Source organism: Sceloporus occidentalis, unplaced genomic scaffold (genome assembly GCF_023333645.1).
Source record: "Sceloporus occidentalis isolate IW3139 unplaced genomic scaffold, rSceOcc1.0.p SCAF_26, whole genome shotgun sequence".
Classification (NCBI taxonomy): Eukaryota; Metazoa; Chordata; class Lepidosauria; order Squamata; family Phrynosomatidae; genus Sceloporus; species Sceloporus occidentalis.
The window spans coordinates 1,540,136-1,567,412 of record NW_028317006.1 but is presented as its reverse complement, the minus strand read 5'-3'; the positions used below and the strand labels follow the sequence as shown (position 1 = coordinate 1,567,412).

General features: G+C 37.3%; 1 protein-coding gene across 1 annotated transcript; it reads left to right on the top strand.

Moving 5' to 3' along the window:
• Window positions 1-1,115: 1,115 nt before the first annotated feature.
• LOC149300009 (aggrecan core protein-like) lies at window positions 1,116-25,468 on the top strand. Its single transcript, XM_089485500.1, has 19 exons — window positions 1,116-1,185; window positions 2,419-2,802; window positions 3,337-3,511; window positions 3,846-3,973; window positions 4,158-4,451; window positions 4,994-5,365; window positions 6,019-6,193; window positions 6,902-7,029; window positions 9,100-9,393; window positions 10,049-10,246; window positions 11,149-12,315; window positions 12,451-13,554; window positions 13,953-14,066; window positions 16,437-16,550; window positions 19,962-20,120; window positions 20,948-21,030; window positions 22,072-22,216; window positions 23,597-23,779; window positions 25,389-25,468. The coding sequence occupies exons 1-19, from the start codon at window positions 1,116-1,118 to the stop codon at window positions 25,466-25,468; spliced, it is 5,367 nt and encodes a 1,788-aa protein (XP_089341626.1).
• The last annotated feature ends 1,809 nt before the right edge of the window (window positions 25,469-27,277 follow it).

The following is a 27,277-nucleotide window of genomic DNA, read 5'->3' as shown; positions in this document are numbered from 1 at the left end:
TGCAAAAATATCAAATATTATTCTGTCCACATATCTCAGTGTAAAAAGTTTATACTTGGTGTTTGACGGGAATACTTCAATTTTTGTTGCTTTCTAGGTTTCTCTGAGATTGGATTTTTTTTAATATATTCTATTTTAGATTTCCATTTTTTATCACCCTTGATAAAAGGGTAAAAATGTCTACCTTATCTTGAACCAGAAATATAAATGCAGAATAGTTTAACCTTTAAATATGTGCAACATGGAACTCAAAATACAAAATAGAAGATTTCAGAGGCAAAACAATCGGATAATCTTGTAGCAGGAGGTTACAGAGAATCGTTACAATATTTTACCATATTGTCCTATAAACATTTTTCTTACTTGATGGTACGTGTACCAAAACACAATTGCTCTAAACCCCCTCTTCTAAAATATTTCTGATAGCATGTGATATTACGGTATTAGTTGTCCGAACATATTTTTTATAATTTTATAATTAAATATGTAAGTTGCCTAATTGTTTATATGTTTTATATATGTTATGTATGTATGTGGTGGTTATATTAAAAAGACGACAGGGAATGCTCTATGCCCATCCGGCAATTTAAGCATAAGAGACTGTGTTAGTCAAAATCCAGTATATCGTCCATACCAAAAGTAAATTGCAAGTAAATTGTCCATTCGACAGAATATTCTATAAGTGGACGTCACATTTGCTTAACTGTGCACAAAGGTTGTAAATTCCTTTCAGGGTCCCCTTGTAATTTTGATCCATTTGTGAAACATACTACTACTTCTAGTACTAATAATCCTTATTTCTTATATTTTCCTATTGTCCGCTTGCGAGCAGGATCCAGTTTGTCTTAGCCTATCAGTTATAGTTTTGTTGTACCTCTTAAGAAGCACTGCATTAATTGTTGGTATTATATAAATAAAGGATAATAATAATAATAATAATTTGGCATTTACATAATAATTTCTCAAGCAGCCCTCCATAGACATTGTTACTGTTTTGGTCTCTTGTGTCTTGTGAATACCCTACAGTACATTATATCTATAAAATAAAGAAAAAATATTTTCTCATGTGTTTACTTGCTTTTTCTTGGGTTTTTTTTTTTTGAAACAGGTAAACTATGACCACTTTACTCTTAGTGTTTGTGTGTTTGCGAGTCATCGCTGCAGCAATTTCTGTAGAGATTCCAGGTAAGTGACTTTTTAGACCCTTTTCTAATATTTATCCTGCTGAGTGACACTTGGAGGCAATACCTGATATATTTACTAAGTGGGGCACTGCCATAAACACATCACTACACAGTATTTAAGGCAATGGCAGATTCATTCCCCATTGCTTTCTGAATGACAATATAGTAATTTATATATATATTCTCTCTGCAAAAATAAATTTTTTTGTTAATAAAAAAGAGAATTTACTTTTTGCAATCATCTACAAAGAACGATATCGTCAGTTTAAAATGTAAAAGCAGATGTGTTATTTGGGGATTTTGCATGAACATATGCTGTAATTAAGCAGTCCCTAATAATATATGATTCATAATACATAATAGAAAATAGTATATTAAGCTTGTTTAAGAAGCAATTCATAATTATTTCACCATACTTATTGAGCATTAAAAAATCGTGATGCCTAAGCAACGTTTTGTTTGAATGGCTGGATTCATTGATTTATTGTAAATGTATTTTCGTACATATGATTATTTATATTTTTCAGTGCTTTAGTATGGCACAGTATGTGGCACTGTAGAGAATGTAGGCCTTTATGAATCAAAGAAAGCAATAATTAGAGGATAGAAATTGATTGCACTTTAAACAAAAAGCCCCATCAATACATACCTGCCTCTTTACTGAAATATGAATGGATATTCATAATTAATATCTAGATATATTACATTGCCAACTAAAATATTTAGCATACTGCATACAATAATTGCTGTGAACAAGGGATCAATTCATTTATATATACACATTTGATATAATGTTGGAACAATCTAATAAATGTAACTGTGCTTTTAACATCATAAATAGATGTTTCCCATGAAGAGATAGGCCTATTCAAACTAGCTACAGCTAAATCTGCTATATCTTAGTTATATTTGGATAAAAAGTTAATATTTTTCCATAACACGTGAAAATAACCTTGATTAATTTTTGAATGATGAGTAAAGAGTAATAAAGACAATGGAAATGTCTCAGTAAGGCTACTTGCTTGTTGACAAATATCACTAAACCACCACCGGCTTTATAGTGTGGGATGACATGAGCATAGGTCAAAATGGTACACGTTTTTCACACATTTTTAACAGCCTTACCCTACTAAATATTTTACCACTTAGGTCATTGTAACAAATAAAATCTTGACTTTTAAAAGACTTGTGATCTGTGTGTTCATTTGACTTATACTTGTTTTGTAACCTGCAGACCATGGTAACGCACTGAGTGTGAGTATACCAACAGAGTCACCCTTGAGTGTCCAGCTTGGACAACCCCTAATCATTCCCTGTTATTACATCAATGCCTTGGAACATTTGACTGTGGCCCCCTCAACGGCACCTTTAACACCAAGGATCAAGTGGAGCAGACATAACAAGGGACGGGAGACTGTTCTGCTGGTGGCCACCGATGGCCAAGTTCGTATAAATGATGCGTACAAAGATCGTATTTCTATGCCAAACTACCCAATGATCCCTACTGATATTTCCCTGGAAATTGCAAACCTGCTATCTGCGGATACAGGAATCTACCGCTGTGAAGTGATGCATGGAATTGAGGACAGTCAGGACACAATAGAGGTTAATGTGAAAGGTAATCACTCTAATGCTTTGCACTTTATCAAATGACACATTTAAAGTTGAAAGAGAGGATAATATGAAAAAAAACAAAAATGTCATAAAAGACAAAAAAAATATTTGAAGGTCCCAAATTTGCACTCTTAACCCAATATTAATTTTTGATGATGGGGGATGGGTTTAATATTGTGTTTTCTAATCTGTTAAGTAATTGTTGTCTGACAGAAGGCCCACAGGCTGGATATGGATACCTGAGAGCTTTCAGGGTATGACAGCCTGGAGACTTTACCTACTTCTCCATGCAGAAGTTAGGCGAGAGTAGAGCCATGCATGAGTAGTTGGGGAGAGCTCTGGGAAATGGCCAGAACTGGGTAGAAGTGGGTAGAGCCAGATACCACCCTCAAACCAGAGTGCATTTACAAAAGTCACTCTTTGCATGAGCACTTCATAGGCTACTATTATAGGGTATAGAGATTTCCAAAATCTGACATTTCTTCATATTAAAGGCACATGTTTAATAGAGTTTGCTCATTCATGTTCTATTTTTCAGGGATTGTTTTCCACTACAGAGCAATTTCTACCAGATACACTTTGAACTTTGAGAACGCCAAAAAAGCCTGTATTCAGAACAGTGCAACCATAGCTACTCCGGAGCAGCTTCAGGCAGCATATGATGATGGTTATCACCAATGTGATGCTGGTTGGCTCTCAGATCAGACTGTTCGGTAAACATCAGTGTTTTCTGTATTATCCATATTTAAATTTAGTAATTTTGTTGTCTGTCTAATTGCAATTTTTACTTTTGGAATCCCAAGTATTGCAGAATTTCAGTGAAATCCCTTTAACAGTATATGTTTTAACTACAATTATAGAGTTAAATATGGAACACATTTGATTCATATATATTCAGTAGTACATTAGTTATTTAAAACTCCCAGCTCAATGAATAACGTGTACATATATCGCAATAACCCATACTACGTGCAAACCAAATGCAAAATGACTGTAGATTATCCATGTGATTCCTGTTTTATGCACTTTCCCCAACATTTTAAACAGTTATCCCATCCATGATCCACGCGAAGCCTGCTATGGTGACAAAGACATATTTCCAGGAGTAAGAACGTATGGTGTTAGAGAGACAGATGAAACATATGATGTCTACTGCTTTGCCGAGGAAATGCAAGGTATCCTTAACTTTTTTCTGTGCATGGTTTTGTATTTCTACATATACATATGTCTGGCTGCTACATTAACAACCAAATTATGTGTGCCGTCTGTTCTTCTATGTTACTAAATATTGCACTTGATGCACATTCCACTTTAGTTTGTGCAACTCTTTAAGCATTACCATTGAAATTGCCGTTTTAGGTGAAGTGTTTTATGCAACATCTCCTGAAAAGTTCACCTTCCAAGAAGCAGAACAGCAATGCCAAAGACTTGGTGCCAGGCTGGCCACCACTGGGGAGTTATATTTGGCATGGCAGACTGGCATGGATGTCTGCAGTGCAGGTTGGCTTGGAGATCGCAGTGTTAGATACCCAATATCCATAGCACGTCCAAATTGTGGTGGAAACCTAGTCGGAGTAAGAACAGTTTATCTTCACCCCAACCAGACTGGATATCCTGATCCACTGTCTCGTTACGATGCAATCTGCTATAATGGTTAGTAATACCGGCTTTTCATTTGTTAGTTTAATTGCATTTAGATATGTTTTATTTTGCGGGTTTCTCTATTTCTGCTGATTGCTTGCATTAATTGAATAATTGGGGTGGTTAATCTCTTTTGAAGCATATGTAAAAAAAATTAAGTAATTTTGGTATCTCGATATAATGCTTGAGTAAAAAGATCACAGACTCCAATACACCATCCCTTGTATGAAAAAAAACTACAAAACAAACAATGCATACTGGACACACCTTATAATCATATTTCAAAAATATACCTTGATTTTAAGATAAATGAAACAATAATATTGGGGCAAAGGATAAGAATGAGGTGAACTCTGAAACATAAAGATATTTTGTAATGTATGTTATAATTTAGCAGCACCACTAAATACGGGAAGAAATTGTTATATAGTAAGGGATAATTTAACTTTTCTTTCTTTAACCAATCACTCTTTCTTTAATAACTTCTCCGTTGCTTTGCCATGTGACTTTTTTTTAGGTGTGCCTGTTATAACCTCTTTTATTCAATTTAACAGATGATGCTGACAACATCACCATTCAAACTGTAACCCAGCCAGGGCTGGAGATCATCCTACAGCGCAATGCAAGCGAAGTGGAAGCCCGTGGAAGTATTGCTACACTGGAAGAGGTGGACTTTACTCTAACACCATCTGAAGATGGGTTCACAGCTACTCCAGAGCTGGTTTCAACAGAGGGCTTCCTGGAAAATGTTACAGAAGAAGGTATCCAGTTGTGGCTGGAAAATGTTACTGCTCTCCCTTCTCTAGAAGCCACTGCAACAGCAGAAGATGTGACAGCCTTACCAGAGATAACTGCAACGGCTGGGGAAGTTGAAATAATTCCTGCAACTGCTGTTGTTGAAGTTGGAAAACCCATTTCTGAGTCTGGTGAGTACTACTCAAATGGGGAGATTGTCATTCTGGTTGTACACAAGAGAAAATAGATAAGCCAATTATTAAGACTCTATTGTAGAAATGTAGGGGTTCCAGTATTATATAGAGCCACATCCCAAGGGCTGTAATGCTGAAGTGGTTGCTTATATGTGCATTTTATGATAAATACAAAGAACATGGCCAACTCCAACTTTCCATCTGTCCAACAATATTTAAAAAAAACTAGTTATGTTTCATGTTGAATGTATTAATGCTCCAATTTATTTAGGTCCGCTGTATTAGGCTTCCTATTTCATGCATACAGACATTATTATTTTTTTCCAATTTGTTTGTTTTAATGGGTGAAGGGTATTATTTATTCACCTTTTTGTGCCTTTACATTACAAACAAGAAACATAAACCCCTTCATTCCTTCACATTGTAGTGGGGAAGTGTCTTTAAAAGCCCTGGGCCTCTTGATACACTGATCGTGATCATGATTACAAGAAATTTTATACGGAAAGTTGTTTTTTTAATCTTTTCTAGCATTGCTTTGTAAAGTTTTTTTTGTGGTAATAAGAGTCTTTATCAGCCTTCCTGTATACAGGTTATACAGCAAGCCAAAGGGAAGTTGATCACTAACCTCCATGGTATTGTTTTTTGAAAAGGTGTTGTGTTTCATTATCGTGCTGGATCCAGTCGATACTCCCTCAATTTCACTCAGGCCAAACAGGCCTGTCTGGACAACAATGCTGTTATCGCCAGCCCTGCTCAACTACAAGCTGCCTATGAAGCTGGATTTGATCAATGTGACGCTGGATGGATATCAGACCAAACTGTCAGGTACAACATAGATGGTTTCATTGCAATGTCGTGAGCATCCACAGAACTTTTTCTAGATGGGCTAAAGCAAAGAACATAGTAATGGGTATTTGTGTTCCCCCTCTGATCACAAAAAAAAGCTCAAATGATAAAGAGGACCTCTTATCTACCTTGGTCCCAAAAGTCCAGTTGTAGCCACAACTCTGGTTCATGACAGCCAGGGCGGTATAGCCTGTAAACCCTTTTTAAATTTTTTATTTTTTTTTACCATGACCATTTGGGCCTAGGGGAACCTGGGTAAATCTAACCCTGATTACAGTATGTACTGGAAATTCCACTGCACAGAGTTTTTTGCAAGGTGCCTCTGTAAATTATCAGAGTGTATTTTTAGAATATTGTTCTGCTTGTTTCACCATTTTGGGGTGACACAGCACTCCTTTGTGCCAAGGGGTGTTTGGAATTTAAATTCAACCTTGCTCTAAGAACGGTTGAGCTATTTAAGTGATTACAGTATCTTGTTGCAAGTGCAAAAAACGGAATAATACATAGAAGACATAAACAGAAAGAATGGGAAAAATGGGTGATGCATGGTTCACTGTCAAAGTAACTCTGAACAGTATTGTGTCTAGAAATAATAACCCATATTTGTTAGTATTTCAAGTGGAGACATTTTTTTATAACATCCATACATCCTTAGAGGGCAAAAAAGTTTGTTTTTCTGCATTATAGATACCCAATCGTCAACCCTCGAGAAAACTGCAATGGTGACAAGAATGGATTTCCTGGGGTCCGTAACTATGGAGTGGTGAATCCTGAAGAAGTTTATGATGTGTATTGTTATATTGATTCTCTAAGAGGTATGTGATTCAACAACAATAACACAACAGGGATGCTAAATCAACAGAACCATGTTTGTGTGTCCTAGTGGTTGCTATGTTTTGTGCATCTCTTTAAGTGTAATCTTCTGGGTAACTCAGTAATGGACTGATTTAGCGCTGAAGAGGTAAAGAGTGTTTGTGGCACTGTTATTGTGTTTAGCATGGGTAGCAGGAGATCTGTTCCTCCATTCGCTTCTACATCGTGGGTCACCTACATGTCACATATCCTCAACTCTGTTAGTGAGAGATTGAACAGGTCAAAAAAACAAGCATGGCTCCAACCGTGCTTGGCTCATACAAGATCAAGAGGGACCACCCCAAATAATTTTAATCAGGAACTGACTGAAAAAAACTTTAATCACAAACAAATATATACACACTATACACTATATACATACTATTAAATATATATACACACTATACACTATACATACTATTAAATATATACACACTATACACACATGCACAACATTTACAGGATAACCCATAAGGGATGCACAGAAAGTAACCAGTCATCATATAAATGCTACTAGAGAACGCAAGTTTTACTTAGTGTTTTTGAATGGTATTCACTGAATTCTTGCTTTGTTTTGTGTACTTATTGGTCATTAATTTTCTAACAACAACCCAGGAATCTGATTGCTTATGTTAGTGCCCCTATAGGGCTGGGGGCCTACAGGAGGGGATGGATGGGAAGGCCATCCCACCTGACTAAGCCCGGGGAGTTCCCCAAGCTGTTCCACTAGCTTTCTCCACAGCTGCCTTCCTTCACCACTTCCACTAGGCTCTCCAAATCTGACATGCTGGAACAGCTAATCAGCTTCACTGTACTAACTGAAAAAAAAGGAAGAGGGAGACCAGAATACCTGGGGTTTAAGTAGGGTGACAGCACCCACAGGCCATCCCTAGAACCGAATCCCAGGGAATGCCCACTGACATCAGCAGGAATGCTCCTGACATCAGCAGGAATGCCCCTGACATCAGCAAGACCACCCCCGACATCAGGGGGACAGCCCACTGATGTCAGTGGACAGTCCTGGAGTAGTCCTGCAAGGGTAGGCTCCGTGTAGCTAGAGCACAGAAGTTCCCAGGTATGCCCATCATGCAGCCCTTGGCATCTATGTGTCCTGGGGCATCATGTTATTATGCTAATTAATGAACAGCATATTTCCCTCTCCTCCGTGTCTTAAAGGGTTAAAAAAAAACAGCAAGATGGGCTGTGGTTATTATGTGTACTTAATACACACTTGCAACCCTTTTGCCTTGTTTTTAGGAAATAAAAGTGACTTAATTTGATTACGCTAAGCGCATCTCTCATTGCTTGTTCACAGATCATTAAGGAGAATGTAACTGGTTTTTGCGTATAACCCCATTAGGAAATTGTTTCAGAATCTCTGTTGATCTGAAACACAGCATAATTTGTTCTTAGATTTATGATCAGCAATTAAATATGTTCAGCAAATCTGTGCAGCCTTGCAGTAGCTGTTTACATGAAAATACTTCTTTTAGTTCGATTGGGACTACACTAATTCAATTTCTTATAAATCTGCTATGTTTATCAAACAAATTTAAGGTTTTTAGCATTAGGGTTTTGTACAGCAAAACCAATAAACGGGGTACATAAACAACAGAACATCCCCATGTTCAAACTGTGATTTTAGGGGTTCCCCTAATGAGATGATAAATAATCTGGGCCAGATGTTTAAGTACAAAATATGAAATTTATATTTTTAGAACTTCTTCTGATACAGGATAGTTTTCTGTTTCCTCCATTAAGTGGATGCTACTGGCCAAGTTGCATCAATGAGAAGTATATATATAAATGTAAAGGGAGATACAGAATATTTATAGGTGTACAGAAAATTATGTTATTTCATTTTGCACGACACCAATATGCTCTTAGTATTCTGATAATGAAATACATATAAGGTGTAACATGCAGAATAATTTTAATGCTGGTCAAACGTTATTCTTCATTAATGCTGCCCTAGTGGTAAGGTTAGTTATTGACCTAAATTAACTGTTACATCACAATATGAATCTTTGCAGGTGAAGTGTTTTTTGCAACTAAACCAGATCAGTTCACTTTCCAAGAAGCAAAGGATTTTTGCAAGAGCAAGAATGCCACCTTAGCCTCAACTGGACAACTATATGGCGCCTGGAAAAATGGACTGCACAAGTGCAGGGCAGGCTGGCTAGCTGATGGAAGCATCCGTTACCCCATTGTGACACCACGTCGGGCTTGTGGGGGAGACCAGCCTGGAGTGAGAACAGTTTATGTTCATCCAAATCAAACAGGGTTCCCCGATCCCTTATCAAAACATCATGCTTTTTGCTTTAAAGGTAAGTTCTTATGACGGTACCAGGTATACATCTATAGAATGTTTTAACAGAACTTGGCTAAAGCTCTGCCAATGTGGAAGTAGCAATAATAATTAAGAATTACTTATGTATTATAGTGAAGACTGATAAATGGGAGTCCATTAAATGGAGATAGATAGATAGAAAGATAGATAGATAGATAGATAGATAGATAGATAGATAGATAGATAGATAGCCAACCATGTCTGGATGAATTGATCTGTTTCAAACATTGGGTTTTGGTCATTGTGCCTTGTGAAGGTGATCTGTCATATAGTCTATAAATAAGTGACATATTACAGTTGGGCTTCACTAAGGTGTATGGTGTATGGCTTAAAATGCCTTTGGTCGTGTTCAGATGGAGCAGTTATGACTCCAAAATTGGGGGCCCTAAGTCTCATGAACACAGAGATAATGTTCCATGTATCATCAAGTTCTACATTTAGCAAAAAAAGTCTAGGAAAATATAGGATCGTTCTTAAAACTTACTGAAATATGAGATCGTTTTTAAATGTGTCCTCAGAAAGCCGGTTACATTCATTTTCATTTTTAAGCAATATTAAAATTACTGGAGACTCTAATGCTGCAAGTTGATGACTGTATAGTGTTTCATAAAATCTTACAAATTATCTTTTAGCTCACCCAGTCTTAGATGTTCCAGCTACTACATCGATTGAAGAAGAACTTTTTGTGACTCAGGTGGTTCCAGGCTTGGAGTGGCAACCTTCTGGAGAAGGGACAACTGCGGAACCAGAGATTTCCACTGAATTTGAGAATCAGACAGACTTATGGTTGGCAAATGTTACTGCTGTCCCAACTGTTGAGATATTAACAGGTATGCTAAACAATTGTTATATCAGGGAGTAGTAATGAATGTTTATTTTCTAAACAAATTGGACACTGATCTGTATGTGATAGGCGTATGAATCTAAGATGAAACCAAGGACTGATTAAGTTTTTAAAGCGGATAAAACAGACAGACTACATAGGCCGAATGGTCTTTATCTGTCACAAAATTTTATGTTTGCACATCAACAAAAGAGATATGTGGTCATTGCTAAGAATATAGTGATATTATGAGATATGTAAAGAATAAAAACAATAGTAAAATATAATGTGTGCCAAACCTCTAAGTAATATTTTAGACCAGACTTCTAAAAAATTCAATGACCATCAGTTTGTAATGTCATTAACTGAAATGCATTGGCGAGGATGATAGGCAATATGTTGGGCAGTATTATGTCGGTTTCCAAGTGAATCTAGTCCTACTGCAGTGAGTATGGAGCAATGTCGGCCAGCGGCTCACGGGATATTTGCCTGGTGGGCAAACATTGTAACATTGAAACAGTAAAATTATAGAGCAATGATCATATAATTTTTTAGATAAATGGTCAGTCTTTGTAGAATATTTTATACAGTACGCCATCTCCATAAGGTTATACATACTTATGATTGAACTGTCAAAAAATCCCCCCAAAAAACAGAAGCCCTTCCAAGGCCAGGGCACATAGTCTGAAGGGAGGAGGCTGGTACTCAGGCCCCTCAAGGATGGGCGGGCACGCAGGCTTTCATTTTATGATCTAATAAAGACAATTACAAATTATAAGAATATTGTTACAAAAATATATTAAATGTCAGTTTTTATTATTTATGTTTACTGTTTTTAACATATATATAGGCAGTAATTAATTTCTCTCTTTCTTTTTCTCTCTGTATATTTCTCTTGCTCGTACAAAGTGAGCCCTTCAGCCATTCCTCCTGTGAGTACAGTTACTGAACAAATAAGTGGAGAATCATCTGCAGTAGCCAGTGGGGTTAGTGGTGAACCTTCTGGAGACATTTCAGGAGAGCCTAGTGGAGAAGTCTCAGGAATCGAGGAAAGTGGATTGCCATCAGGACTTGAAATATCAGGGTTTCCTGAAGTTAGTGGAGAAGAAAGTGGTGTGTCTGGAGTAAGTGGTCTTCCTTCTGGAGATGTTTCTGGTGAGCTGCCATCAGGTGAAATCAGTGGACTACCATCCGGATTGCCTTCTGGGGATGAAGAAATTTCTGGAACAGTTAGTGGGCTGTCTTCTACATCAATAGATATTAGTGGATGGTCTTCTGGAGACATTAGTGGAGAACCTTCTGGCCTTGAATTACCTAGTGGTTTGCCATCTGGGTTTGTGAGTGGTCTTCCATCTGGTATTGAAGATATTAGTGGACTTCCTTCTGGTTTCCCAACTATTACTCATGTGGATACAACATGGATAGAAGGTGCAACAAAGGCACCTGAAACAGAAGCAGAAGGAAAAGGAGAAACAGAATTTAGTGCTTCCGGTGAAATATCTGGGCTGCCATCAGGTGACTTAAGTGGTATACCTTCAGGATTTGAACTAAGCGGTGAGTCTTCTGGATTAGAAGTCAGTGGATTGTCTTCTGGAATTGATGTGAGTGGAGAGGTTTCTGGGTTTGTTGACATCAGTGGAGAACCCTCTGGATTTGATGTTAGTGGAATTACTTCTGGATTAATAGAAATAAGTGGGGATGTATCTGGAGTGCCTGATATTAGCGGGGACATTTCTGGCGTAGTTGATATTAGCGGGGACATTTCTGGCGTAGCTGATATTAGCGGGGACATTTCTGGTGTAGCTGATATTAGCGGGGACATTTCTGGTGTAGCTGATATTAGCGGGGACATTTCTGGCGTAGCTGATATTAGCGGGGATACTTCTGGCGTAGCTGATATTAGCGGGGACATTTCTGGCGTAGCTGATATTAGCGGGGACATTTCTGGGGTAGCTGATATTAGCGGGGACATTTCTGGCATAATCGATATTAGTGGGGACATTTCTGGCTTAATCGATATTAGTGGGGATATTTCTGGCATAATCGATATTAGCGGGGAACAATCTGGTATAACTGGCATTAGTGGTGATGAAATTTCTGGAGTCATTGACATTAGCGGAGATTTGTCAGGTTTAAGTGGAGAAACATCTGGGATATTAGACATTAGTGGTGACTTATCTGGCTTGAGTGGTGACTCATCAAGTGTGACAGATTTAAGTGGGGGATATTCTGGAATAGTAGACTTTAGTGGTGAATCCTCTGGAATTCTAGACATAAGTGGACAGCCTTCTGGCATATTTGACATTAGTGGTCTTGCCTCTGGTATTTTTGAGGAAAGTGGTGAAGCTTCTGGTGTTACTTTTATAGATGAAAGCTTAAAACAAGTTATTCAACCAACAGAGAAGGAAGAGGAAGGGAAAGGGTCGGTGGAAGTAAGTGGCTTTTTCTCTGGAGATGAAGGTTTCTCTGGTGACGTATCAGGTGTGTCTGGGGCTAGTGGCGAGCCTTCAGGCTTTATAGATATAAGTGGTTTTATTTCCGGAGGGGTCCCTAGTGGTGAAGTAGATATTAGTGGAATTTCAAGTGGAGATACATCTGGAATTGCATTTGTGAGTGGTTTGCCTTCTGGGATTGAAGATATGAGTGGTTTTTCTGGAATCCCTACCATATCTCATGTTGATATCACGTTAATTGAGCTTCCAACAAAAGATCCTGTCACCCAGGAGGCAGGCGAGGGCCCATCAGGAATATTTGAGGTTAGTGGATTTTCTTCAGGAGAAGCATCAGCCGAAGCATCTGGAGCTAATGTGATAAGTGGATCTGGAAAGCAAGAAGTTAGTGGTGAGTTTTCTAGCACTGATGCTTCTGGATTTTCTGGTGTCACGTTTATCACTGATGATATACTTGAGGTTGTGACAAAACCAACAGTTTCACAAGAGCTAGGTGGAGTAACCTTACCATACGTAATAGAAACCTCGGCTTCAGGTGATATTAATGGTGAAATTTCCCCTGTCCCTGACACCAGTGGAGAATCTTCTGGAACTCCACTAGCTAGTGGGGTCACTGAACTATCTCTTGAAGGAAGCACAGAAAGCAGTGCAGACATCTCTGGACATTTTCCAGCTTCTCCTCCAGATTTCTCAGGTGAAACATCTGTGCCTGATATTATTATCAGCACTTCTGAACCAGAATCTGAAATACTACTTCCATCAAAGTCACCTGAATATGCTCGTGAAGAAACTGAGCTATCTACAGCGATGTCATCAGCAGCACCAAGTCTGACAGACATTCTTCCTGATGTGACTGAAGTTGAAGGTAATAATCTTTCCATAAACATAATCTGGGTATAGCCAAAGTATGCCTCTCGAGGTGTTGATGGACTACAACTATTTATCATATGCAGAAAAACAGATTTTGAGTACTAATAGAATAGAGATTGCTATAATTTTTCTCTTGCTATTTATAAACTGAGATATAGTACTGGAAAAAACAACCAATTATTAGCATTTATTAACTTTGGTAGTCTCAATATTTCAATTTTAGATAGATAGATAGATAGATAAATAGATAGATAGATTCACTCTGTATGTGTGTGTGTTACAGAAATTCCAATTTCTAATTAATCTGTTCTATATGTATAACCACAATTGATTTAATTATGTATGAAGATCATTTACAAACAATGATCCTATGAATATTTCTGATGACTGTAGGAATTATTGGAACATGTGCTGATCTGACATGCGGGGCTGGAACATGTGTAGAAAAGGAAGGGAGAGTTTCTTGTAAGTGCCCGCCAGGATACGGAGGAGACCACTGTGATATAGGTAAAATATTATGCCTTTGGTATTTTGTGTTGACTAATTAATGATAATTAGTTTTACAATTCGCAGGGCTTCCATAAACTTTATCAGTGATGATATCACTAAAGGCAAACTAACTAAGACTTTACTAATAGGGTGGGCAATCCTTCTGTCCAGCTGCAATATGCCAATTTTAATTAGCGTTGCTCAAGTGAATATCATATCCTGTGCTGACCTTTTGTCGATAGAGGTAACCTATCAGTCATTGTGACCCTATCCTCATGGGTCTTTGCTTCATATATTTGTCTGTTGACTTTAGTTTGCCATAACTTATGTACATAGAAAATGGCTTACTAGTAGCTGATTCTTATTAAGTTGGTTTCCCCACTCGCCAACCATTTTCAATCTATGTCCAGACATTTTATGCCTGTGCACCTCCTGTGAATGTTAATTAGATTTTTGGAAATTTGAGAGTCTCAGTATGGATTATCCCAAGGACCACTTTGAAGGTTTCCCTGAGGTTCACTGGCTGTTTATTTTTCATGGCTTGAAATCCCAAATAGTTGCTGAACTACAGTTCTCTTTGTTACCGTTCTATATGTACAGCACAGTTTTGTATGAATCAATTTCTTTCTGTATTCATTTTATTATTTTTTGTTGAAGAAAAAAATAGAAGAAAAAAAAAGAATTTCCATATTGTGGAAATGTAAACTGAAAACCTCCTTGAAACCTTAGAGGAGTTTTTTTAAGAAAAATATGTTTGCCTGTAAATGTTCAGGGCAACTAAATGTTATTCAAATAGAAACAAAATTGTTGCTTATTATCCTGTCTCTAGCAAAGAAGAATTGGGTCATTTATCAAAATCAGTGCAAAGTTGTTATAAAAACTGCACAATTGAAATTTCAGGATTTTTTCTTATAAGAAAAAGATAATAAAATAAATTTAATATCACTGCTACTTTTCTTCAGCAGGCACTGAAAATTATTTAACAGGAATTTTCTAAATGTAGAAATTCATTGAACCTATGGAAATTGAACTAATTTTTCAGGCGATTAAATTGTTTGGTACTGTGATATGTTTTGTTCTCTTCATTTTGTTCTCCTCCAGGAATTTTGTATGAAAAACCTCACCAGACCTGCTAGGTGGAAAGAAGAAGCTTAAAACGTCTAATCTCCTGCATTTTTAAGTCCCCAGCACTCCCTGCCGTCTGCCTTGCTTTAGCTAAATGCCTAATTTCCCTCTTTCAGCCTGCTTAAAACATAATTGATGCTAATTGTTGCTTGTTCAGTTGGTGTCCATTCAGTTCTGGTTCAAATTGCTGCTGCTTACTGACAAACATAGAACATGCTAAGATTCTGAGCTTTCATTCTATTTGGATTAGGTACACAGTTCCAAATGCAGAATAGGGTTTTGATCACCTACTATTATCTATAGACTGGGGATTTTTTTTTTATAATAGCCAGGTTATTTATCAATGGCCATGAACTATAGCACACACCTACTAATATAAATATATAGAATGAACGTCAAAATTTCAATATATTAGGAATGTGGGTAATTTAATTTTGTCTTAATCAATTTGTGCTCTAACTGCGCACTTTTTTGTGTGGCTGATTCCTTTGGCTATGTAAATCAGATGCATTATGGGTTAACACAAATTGTGTTAGTCTAAAATTATGTATAATGCTATCTTCCTACCTGGTTGCAGATAAATGACCCTTCAATGTCAAAAGAAAAAAAAACAAAACTCAAATTACACAAAAAGTAGATTTTTTTGTTTAGTTTTGTTCAAGGAAAGATTATATTCTTTGTCCAGAGATACATTAAATTAGATTTTTATATCGTTATATATTTAATAAAATAATATAAATCCACAGAATTAGCAAAAAGGGACAATTTCTAGTAAAGCATGCAGTTTAGCACACTATATATATATTGAATAATCTAAATTTGGTGACAGCCATTTTCTCTTTTAAAATGCTATATTAACACTAGTTAATTAATTAACATATTAAGTACTAGTAATTTACCTGTCTACACAAATATCTCCTGCACCATGTGGATGATCACAGTACGTCATTTAGCAATAAAAAAGGGATCTAGTTATCACCTCTTCTCTAAACTAAGTCAAAAATTTATTAAAGCCAACAAAAAAACTATCTAGTATGACTGCTAACCTAATAATTTAAGAGTCAGTAAGGTAATACATTGCTTTAATATTTTAACTAAAAACACATCGCCTTGTTCCAGAAACAGGGTCATGTATATGTATATATACAATATATGCATACCTTAGCAGCAGCATCTGAAGCAGTACAGAACAAGTAGTTGCTCTCCTTTTTTTGGACAGGGTAGCAGCAGGAGACCTAATGGCAGACCCTTGATTTTTTACAGACATTGATGAGTGCTACTCAAGCCCCTGTGTGAATGGAGCTACCTGCGTTGATGGCATCGACTCATTCAAATGCTTATGCCTTCCCAGCTACGGAGGGGACCTGTGTCAGATCGGTACGACCAATGTGGCTTGAGCTAATTTTACTAACAAATGCATCCAAACCCCTGCCTCAAAAGCAAAGGATTGTGCTTGTTTCAGTGGGCCATATCCTAATACAGGCCTGCCTGTGTGAGAAGAGTAAGGATGTTGAATAATCTTATTTCATTCCATTTCTTTTCAGTTTCTTATTTAACATTCTTTGTTTCAGCTCAAGATACATGTGAAGCATATGACCTTATCATCATTATCACTTTAAACATTGTCTTCTTCTCTGGCCAACTGCAGGTTCCTTTCACCAGATGTAGTTGTATATATTGGATCCTAGTTGAAACTAAGTCCAGTTTATATTAATAATTCAAATGAGTCTGCTCTGTGGTAATTTCCAGTTCTTTTATCAGAATTCCACCAGCCATTTTTAGATAACACATTACTGATGTAATGCGTGCCACACGAACCTCGCGAGGTCAATTGAGTATGTGATCAACCTAAGTTTTGTACGCTATTTATGTAAATACCCCCTATTCTCCTGTTAAATTTGCCTGGATATGATTAATCAGTTATTATCGTAAAATTCACCAGAAATTGTGTCCATGTCCACAATTTTTATTAGGTGGGAAAAAATGTGTTAAACTTGGTATTTTTCTCATTATTTATTACTTAATATGCAGTTGTGAGCAGCTTCTGTAACAGAGCTATTCAGCTGCATCCAAGCATATTGCTCATATACACCATAAGTGGGCATGTAGTCTTTGTCACTCTATAGTAGAATGCTATATACTATAGCATTGCCATATGCTAATACACTGGCCTGTCTGATGGATTTTATAGCCATCTACAGCAGTAGCAGTTAATCTCAATGCTGGTCCTCAAGTACCTCTATCACAATCAGGATTTCCTTAGATGAGCACAGATAGAGCAATCAGACCTGCTTTATTATGGGGCCACCTGTGGTGGTATGATGAAGACCAGAAAACCAGAAAAGTTGGGGTATACCGTATTTGCTCGATTATAAGACGACCCTGATTATAAGACGACCCCCCAAAATCTGAATATTAACTTAGGAAAAAAAGAAAAAGCCTGAATATAAGACGACCCTAAAGGAAAAAAGTTTTACCAGTAAATGTTAATTCATGTAAACTATTTTTTTAAATAAAACCAATATGGCACTGTGGCCCATGATATGCCTTTTAACCCTCTATATGCCACTGTGCCCCATGGTATGCCTTTTGACCCCCTATGTGCCACTCTGCCTCCAGAAATGCCTTATACCCCTATATCCCATTCTGGCATTTAAGGGGTTAAAATGCATATTATGGGGCAGAGTGGCATATAGGGAGGTATAAGGCATTCCAGGAGGCAGTGGCATTAAGGGAGTTAAAAGGCATTGTATAGAGCACTCTATAAGGCATTTCAGGAGGCAGAGTGCTCTATTAAATGCCCCCTTAACGCCACTCTGCTTCCTGAAATGCCTTATAACTCCCTATATGCCACTCTGCCCCATAATATGCCTTTTAACCCCCTAAGTGCCAGAGTGGCATATAGGGGTATAAGGCATTCCAGAAATGCCCTATGTCCCCCATTTAACACACACACGCACACACACTTACCGGTGCTTCCAAATTCCTGCTGTATTGCCGGGGCAGCGGGTTGACGTCTCCTTCCGCTGCAGCCGGAAGGAGGTGGAGTTGGCAGCGGGGGGTTGTCTGCGTCCGTCGCGGATACCTTTCCCGGCTGTCAGAGATCAGAGTTCCGGCACCTGTGCGGGGAACTCTGATTTCTGACAGTCGGGGAAGGTATCCGCGACGGACGCAGACAACCCCCGCTGCTAGCCACACCTCCTTCCGGCTGCAGCGGACGTTGTCTACGCGGATCGCGTAGACGTCAACCCGCTGCCCCGGCAATACAGCAGGAAGCACCGGTAAGTAAGTGTGTGGGGGGGAGACAGGAGGATCCAGGTCCCCTGCAGCGGTGCGGGGGATCTGGATCTTAGTCTCATAATCAGACCTCTATTTGAGGTCTGATTAGAAGACGACCCCGATTAGAAGACGAGGGGTATTTTTCAGAGCATTTGCTCTGAAAAAAACCTCGTCTTATAATCGAGCAAATACGGTACTTCTTGCTTTACGAGAAACCCAATTTAAAATTAGGAATAAGTCTATGGAAGAGGCAGAATGAGGTGACATCACCAGTTCAAAATCTTACTGATGCACACGCCTAATGGAACCAACCAAGTTGCCTTAGCAAATCCCAAAACCCCACTTATTGGAGCATTTCATTGGTTTTATTATTGATAAAATGCATTTTAAAACTTAAAGCCCTTTTTAAACAATACCCTCTTTGTTCTATGTCATGAATAAATTGCTCCATGGGCCAGAAAAGAAGGCGATTCAGCCTCAGAAAACACTAATTTATGGGATTTATGTAAAATTAGTTCCCAAATCTTTAATTTAGATAATGGTCAGCCCAAAAAAAAATTGTATGTTTATTTGTTTGTTACAGAAATGTTAATGTTCTGATGGAATAATGGAAACTCTATTTATTTCCTATTCATCTATTTTAGACAATTGTCTGTTTAGAGGCCATAATTTGCCAGAATTATTAAATTACTTTATTTTTTCATTTGAATAGCTTTTTTTCAAAGTAGAATCTGACTATTGCTAAAAGCATTTCTGTTCCATTTCTAAATGAATTACGCAATGTTTATAATGAAATCAGCAGTGTTTCAAATGTGTTACAATTCCATTTTTATTGCTAGTTTTAACTTCCCTTTTGCTAAAGAAATTGGTAGCGTTAATACAATTTAATGTGTAGAATATTGGAAAGTGCAGCGAATGAACACAGATAAGTCTAACCTAATTGCAAATCTTGTGTCTGTTCTGGACTTTTGAATTAACTCAAGTTTACTTACACTTTGGTTCTGTGTCTTAAAGAAACAGTGCCAATTTTTACACAATTGAAAAATATAGCAAATATATGCCCATAATGTCCATTGGTATAGGCTTTTCTTCGACTACCTTCTGACTGATGTCATCACCACAGCCTTTTAAAAGCTGTCAATTTGAGTTACCATCGAAACTCAAAGTGTTAAATCCAAGTAGTTGTGCAAATTGACACTCACATTGCACACATGGGGTTAGAGGAACCTGCAGAGGAACCTGCATTGGTTCCATTTTGTCTATAAGCTTTTGTATATCTGAGTGCGGACGTGTCTTTCTCTTTCTTTTTCACTCAAGACTTTCAGGTCAAAGAAACACACCTCTAATAATACTTACTCTGTTTCTCCCAATGACACTGAGATTTTGAATTCTACAGGTTCTCATCCAAAGCCTTGGACATTGAAAGAAGCCTTCTTCTGTCTACTTTTGTTTCCATCAGTGACCAGAGTTATTGTTCTGGAGCTTCAGTTTGTTTCTTATATCTTCTAGATCTGGAGGTATGTGAGGAAGACTGGACTAAATTCCAAGGTCATTGCTACAAACACTTTTCTGACAGAGAAACTTGGGTGGATGCAGAGAATCAGTGTCGAAACCATCAAGCTCATTTATCTAGCATCCTTTCACCTGAAGAACAAGAGTTTGTGAATGGTGAGTACCAACATATGTGTTAATACACCTTCACCATTGATGAAGGTGAGGTAAAATAAAGACTGCAGGTGTAATTTTGAAAGGTATTTGGAATGATCTTCCAGAGAAAATATGCTTAAACATTTCTTAAAAGCTAATTATTTGAAATGAGTACTGTCTCTTGGTCTATGTATATTAACAAAGTCTATGTTTTTAGTATTGTAGTTGTGGCAGTTATTATTCTTTGATAATTATTATTTAAACAAGGTATTCAAATAAAATGGTATCCATTGAATGTGATCATAATGTCATTATGTATATGTTGCCAGTGTTAATGTATTAGAAAGCAGATGATGCATGCTGACTAAGAACCCATTCGCTAAAGAATGTCTACCTGGGTTTTCCCAATCTCCTTCTTGGCCTCCTTCTTGGTCACTAATTACATTAGAATACTAGGGGTTGATTCTATTACTAGGTCCACAAAAAACTGTTAATGATGGTTTGAATTCCATTGATAAAATCCATATGATCCATAAGATTTACCGTCATAGAAAGCAGTAGTGCAAAGATCCAGTGCATTAGGCATTTTATGACAATTCCTTCAAAAATTGTCCATAATAAATAGTTATATTCCTAGTAGTATTTAAAAAAACAGGTCTAGAAATAACCAATATAGTATCAACCATTCACATCAGTGTTAGAAACCCTATAAAATTCTATAGTACACAGCCTCTATTACAACATTACTACTACACCTGCGGTCAAAAGCTGTCACTGCAGTAAGAAAAATGATGTGTATAATGAAAGTTTATCTTTAATGTATAACTAATCCCATTCACTCCATTCAGGCAATGCACAAGACTATCAGTGGATTGGGCTGAATGACAAAATTATTGAAAATGACTTCCGTTGGTCTGATGGAAACTCTTTGGTAAGTCACCTTGAGTATAATGTTTGGACTTATATGAACAACTGTTCTGTGTAGTTGTTCTCCCTGTTTAAGTTGGACAATCTACAACATCTCCAGCATTCACTAGACCAATGGTTGCTATAGAGAAACCTACTTACTCATAACTGATATTTCACAAGGTTGGTTATGTCATGTAGTTTCCATTCTTCTTAGGAATTATGTGCAAACTGTATGATGAAATATTCCAATGTAAATCATCAGATTAATATTTACTCTATCTGGAAACTGTCCAGATGTCTATTTGATTGTTTGAGGACATACTCTTCAGGTCATGGAGACATTTTTATTGGGGCATGGTTAGAGTAAGGGGCATGTGACGATATGTGGGGTGGGGGCAAGACCTTTGTTGAAGCAGGGCATGTGGGATCTGTGATTGTCTGTCCTGTACACGGTATATAACATTCAGTGTGTGGATGAAATGGAATGGTTACAATATTGGAAAGTGACAAATATGGAAGCATTACTGGATAAAATAAAACAATTGCTATTACATGCATTTTTGCAACCTAAGCAACAAATATCTCATCTCATATAAGATATTGCATTCAACAGACAAATGTTTAATTAGGATAAAAAAAAAACATATAGTCCATGAATTTCAACCATTTCACAAACCCATATTAGTTGACCCAGAAGAAGGCAAAAATAACTCACTGAGACAGTAATGCCATCTCAAAGGAAAAAAATCTTTCTTGACTCCAAGGCAGTCGGACTTACCCTGGATCAACATTACCATATCTACTTTTTCTTTTACTTGTGATAACCCTGTATGTATTTTATATCTTGAAAAACATCCAAACGTGTTTTGAATATACTAGTGTTTCTGCTTTGCTTGCATTTCTGTGTCTTCATCGCACATACACATGCTTACACCATTATCTCGTGAGTAAAAACAAACAACATTTTTGACATTTACCAAACACAAAGATAAAAAAGTGTTTAAACATACTTAAATATCCTTCTGACAACATAAATCTGAACATGATTTGTTTTCTTTATTAGCAATATGAAAACTGGAGGCCAAACCAGCCTGATAATTTCTTTGCAACTGGTGAGGATTGTGTAGTGATGATCTGGCATGAAAAGGGAGAATGGAATGATGTGCCATGTAATTACCATCTGCCATTTACATGCAAAAAAGGAACAGGTAATTAACAAAAATGATTGCAGAAGCCTCCAATAGCAATATGGTATCAGAGGACTCATTGTGTTGTATTACATTGCAAAAAACTTTAGTTTCATATTAAGCTACAGTTTCCCTTTAACTTCTCCAATATGTGATTTCAGCATCAATTCAACGTTTCCTTCATCTTCCATCACATTCTTTGTATATTTAGCACTAATGAGCAGTACGATGAGCTCCAAGACAATTCGCTTTGCCTTTGTTAACATATATTTATGACACCATACAACATTATTCTATAGTTGTTCAGTTGATTGACATTACCTTTTTTTTATAAGCTTTAGATATGAGAGCATCATGTTATGCTGAGCTGCATTGAGACTAAAAGATGGATAATGAATTTTAGATCTGTTATAATGTTTTTGGCATTGATATTTAATTTGCACCCAAATATCACACCAAAAGACAATCATTTCCTTGGTCATTACTCATTACAGCACCTCATAAAAGAGGGAAGCCTTGTGTGGTTTTCAATAGCCTCAATCTTTTGTATTCCCAGGAAAGCTTTTTAGATTTTGTTGCTAAGCATCTTAGGCTGAGCAAAACACACCACCGTATATAAATATCCCCGCCACTAAATTTTGCAAAAGATAATAAGAAGACATTGAATAGGTATTTAAAAGAGATTTTAATTAGCAGTACTATTCTTTACCCAGCATTAATTCAATGACAGACTGAGAATGTTTGGTTCTAGTGTACATAGATAGCAGGGCGCTGCAAGGCTATTGGGATGCTAAGGACCTAAGCAACGGTCTTTCCAGATGAAGGAACCACAAGAATTATTGCTCCTTATTTAATCTGTCACCTTTTATTTCTCTTTTGGTGCAAAGGATGTCTGTAGTTTTTTGGGGTTTTTTTAAGCAGGAGATCCTGCTAGGACCAGAACACATTATTTGGTATCAGTGCCTCCTTGGGTAACCTAGTTTTAATTCTAAAAAGGACAACATGGCCATATATGTGTTTACCTAACTTGCATCTTACAGCTGCAAGCATGGATATATATACGATATCACATCAAATATTATAACTTAATTATTTTACGTATAACTGATATTACAAGATTTAAGTAATGGCTTTTGAACGCGGATCCCATGTGTTTAGAAGAGATGGTCTTCATGAAGCAGGAGTGCTGAGTAAAAAGGGGACTCCAATTCTTTTAGCATCTGTGACAATGTATATATATAGTGCCAGCAGATTCCATAGCTCTGTCACAAAAGGGGAATCTTTTTTAGCTGATCCAGCCTTGGGGTATTTTATTAACCCTTTCAGTATCATAGGCGTGAACACTGTGTTGATATGCATATCCATGTGAAAAGGCTAATGTTCATGTTTTCATCCTTGTAGTGGCTTGTGGCGATCCTCCAGTGGTACCAAATGCAGCAACATTGGGACGAAAGAAAGAGCGGTATGAAATTAACTCATTAATCCGGTACCAGTGTAACCAGGGCTATGTACAACGCCACGTACCTATAATCCGGTGCCTACCAAGTGGGCACTGGGATGAGCCACGGATACAGTGCATAGATCGTGAGTATTTTAAATGCCATGTTCTGTTTCTTACATATAATTGGATAACCCTTATTGAATCATTTTTCTGTTACATCTAACTATTTTGCAGATTATAATATTATGCTTTTGAGGATTTATATCTTCTTCGCGATTTGATTGATTATTCCTCCCATTATCTCTTATCTTGCTATTTTTAAGTCGATAATTGTCCCTGACTCAGCCTTTACAAGGGTTTCCTGATCCACAGGATCAGGAAATTGGCAAATGTGGCTAGAGTAGCATATGTAATCCGAGATCAGAAATAGCCCATTGCTTTTAACCTAATTATCTCTAAAATAATTGAGCTGATGGCAGAAAAAAGTACAAGCTTTAAGCTTTGATATATGAGATTTGTTATATTAAAAACCGTGACTATTACAGACACTTTTTAATGTAGGTTTATATAAGCCATGCCATAATTTAAGACACAGAAAACACAACCTAACTGCGGTAAAATAGTGGCTTGTTGTTTTCTGCTAATGTTCCTTTACTCAATGGTGCCCCTATTTCCATGTTTTCCAACATTATACCCTTGCACATGCATCCCATAGAATGCATCTTGTGCGTGAGTCCCACAGAATGTCACATATCCAAAGCTGGAGGGAGCATTCCTAGTAATAATCTGCTATTTTGCTGTAATCACTAAATGGTGAGTTTGTAAGAGAATTGAACACTTCATCCCTGTGATTTAATTATGAATGGCCGGTCTGATTGAGCTTCTCCAGCAGCAAGGGTTAATATGGCATTTCAATAAATCTAGCCATGTTACTTATGCATTTTACAGGGCCAGTCCTTCATGCTCAGTGAGGCTGTCCATTCATAATCGTCTACTAAAATCATGGAATTGAACATTTTCAATTCCCCTGCGAAATCCCCATTTAGTGAATTCACTTCATTTTGTTTAATGTGCGGATTACTGTGAAATCACACACCTAACTATACAAATCCGAACACAAGATTTTTCCTAAACATTCAACTCTGATATTTGCGCTCCATGTCAGTAGAAAAGAAAAAAAACCACCTTTGTCAATTGGCTCTAGAAGTAAAAGGCAAATTAATTAGTTACTGTACCTCGGCCAGCAGGGGAGTCAGTATTCACGCACATTTGGGTCATTATGTACAAATTACCAGATTATTTCTCCACGGTGCACAATATGCGCCTTGTGCAGTGCTTCTTAGATTAAGTGAACTGTGGTCAGGATCATTTGATTGTTTGAAAGACTGAAGCCATCTCTTTGGTCTGCCTACCATAAGTGGCATAATTACACATTTCCCAGCCCGGTGATTTCTGGAACTGGCCTACTTAAGCTACAGCTCTTCTCAAACCAAGTGCCTTAGCGGGGGATACCCACAAGAGCAATCTCGACAGACTTATAGGAGAAAGTATGTCCATTCTGTAGGTTGTAGGCTGAACATATTATCTGTATTGTGTATTTGTAGCAAGACATCACGTAGTCTTCCGTTCAGATGCTGAACGAGTTAATAACTTCCTTTTTCGCTGATTATTGTACAAGACATCCAAAAATCTGTACTCATACGTTTTTTTCCCCCCCTGCTTTTCTTTCTCCCTCTGTTTAATTCCCTGCAGCTTCCACTTTCAGACACAAGAGAAGCCTCAGAAGTCGACGGAGAGCTATTGCCAAAGCCGCACAGAAAAATGCCCATTAAAAAAGCAAACACACAAAAAACATATTGTAAAGAACATTTATATTAACAATGTCAATTTGTTTTTGTTTTGTCATATAAGGAATTTATATTCAACAAAACCCAAGCTGTATATAAAAAAAGCACCAAAGCAAATTAGGTTTCAGCATTTTTTTACTAATGGTCAAAGAAGTGCCTTTTGTAGTGCTCATGCTGTGCCTTTCTTCTGAGGGTTTAAAGGAGAGCGGAAAGATGTTTTGAAGAAGTAGAAAGGCAATGTGAAGCCATAAAGACTAATGTCCCATTGTTTTAATTAATTATAACATGACTATAATGTGATATTTTTATTATTTAAACTCCAGGCTGGCCGAATGAATTTCAAAAAAATTATATATATAGATAAAAATATATTAAAGGTTACAAACTTACATTGCACGTCAAAAACCTTGAATAAATAATTGTGATCTGTTGCTGAATGTATTTTAAATGTGAGAGGACAAAGGGGTGGCGTAGGTGGGTATTTTAGACGAGAAGGCTCTGTCCACGACTTCTTAGAAATCAGCGATGAGAAAGCTAAAAGCCGGCTCTCAGACCCCTGTGTACTAAAACTCACATCAGGGTCAGCCAGCCAACAAGGGTTTTGTAATCCCTGAGCTGATTTGGAAGGAGTCATTAACCATTTGTTCACTGCATGTGCTACAGTGCAATATTAATTGGGAAGGCTAATCACATGCATGGATAGAGAAAAAGCCTTCTATCAATTACAAGTATTGCTCAGATAAATCACAACTGGGATATAAATAAGGGAAACACAATTTAAATAATCTTCTGCAGGGGCATCTCTATTCCAGATCATATTCTAATACATACCTACCCATAGTTTGCCAAAATGGCCCCTGCACTTGCACAATAGTTTAAAAGGCCTGCACATGTAAGCACCCAAAATGCATTGTCCTTAATGGGTTTAAGGACAACCCGTTGTCCTTAAAGGGTTAATAGTACCTATGCTAGTGGAATTTAGTCACCACCATCCTATTCCAGCACATAAGGGGGTTAAAGATACTTTGGGACCTTTGCACACAAATAGTATTCAAATACTGCACTTATAATAATGCACTTAGTTGACAAAAAATGCAGGTTTTTACATTAACATCTTCAACATCTTCATCTTGAGAAACCTGCATAAAAAAAAGCCAAATAGAATCATTGTGTTTTACACCGTCTGGCTGAGTAGATGATTGTCTATAAATCAGGGCGTCTTATTTAGAGAGCACTAAGCAGTCTTTGGTAATGCAAAGGTAAAGGACTACATGTCCTAGCATGCTTGGCCTAGACAGGAAGTCCACAACACCTGCAGCGTCAAAGATTTGATGTTCCTGCTCGTGGACGTATATCGATATTTTCCTCAGAATCAAAACTAACTTATGGGTCTTGACAGCCATTTGCTTAAGTTTTAAAATACACGTGTCACTCAAAAATATATATAAATATATATATCTTCTGGCATCATATATATATATATATATATACACACACAAAATGTATATCTTCTGTTAGAAAGAGGAGGAGATTTGCTCAAATGCCCAATTGACATTTAATGTAAGCGGAAATACTCAGGGGGGGGCACAAATTTTTGTAGGTGACGGGTCTAATTTCAGAAGAAAAAAATATAGTAGTACCCTAACCTAATTTATATAAACATTACTTGTGGCAGATATTTTACCAAGAGCCACATAAGGACTAATGCCAATCACAGGCCTAGTCATGGGAACCAGTGTCTTTGTACAAACACTTTGCCTCCCCGGTGATAAAATGTGCTGTCCGGCTAACAAT

Bases quoted from the DNA above. Each gene is read 5' to 3' on its own strand.
- LOC149300009 (XM_089485500.1), top strand. From the start codon at position 1,116: ATGACCACTTTACTCTTAGTGTTTGTGTGTTTGCGAGTCATCGCTGCA. The intron at 3,974-4,157 runs GTATCCTTAACT...TTGCCGTTTTAG, and splicing joins CTTTGCCGAGGAAATGCAAG to GTGAAGTGTTTTATGCAACA. The intron at 20,121-20,947 runs GTGAGTACCAAC...CACTCCATTCAG, and splicing joins AGAACAAGAGTTTGTGAATG to GCAATGCACAAGACTATCAG.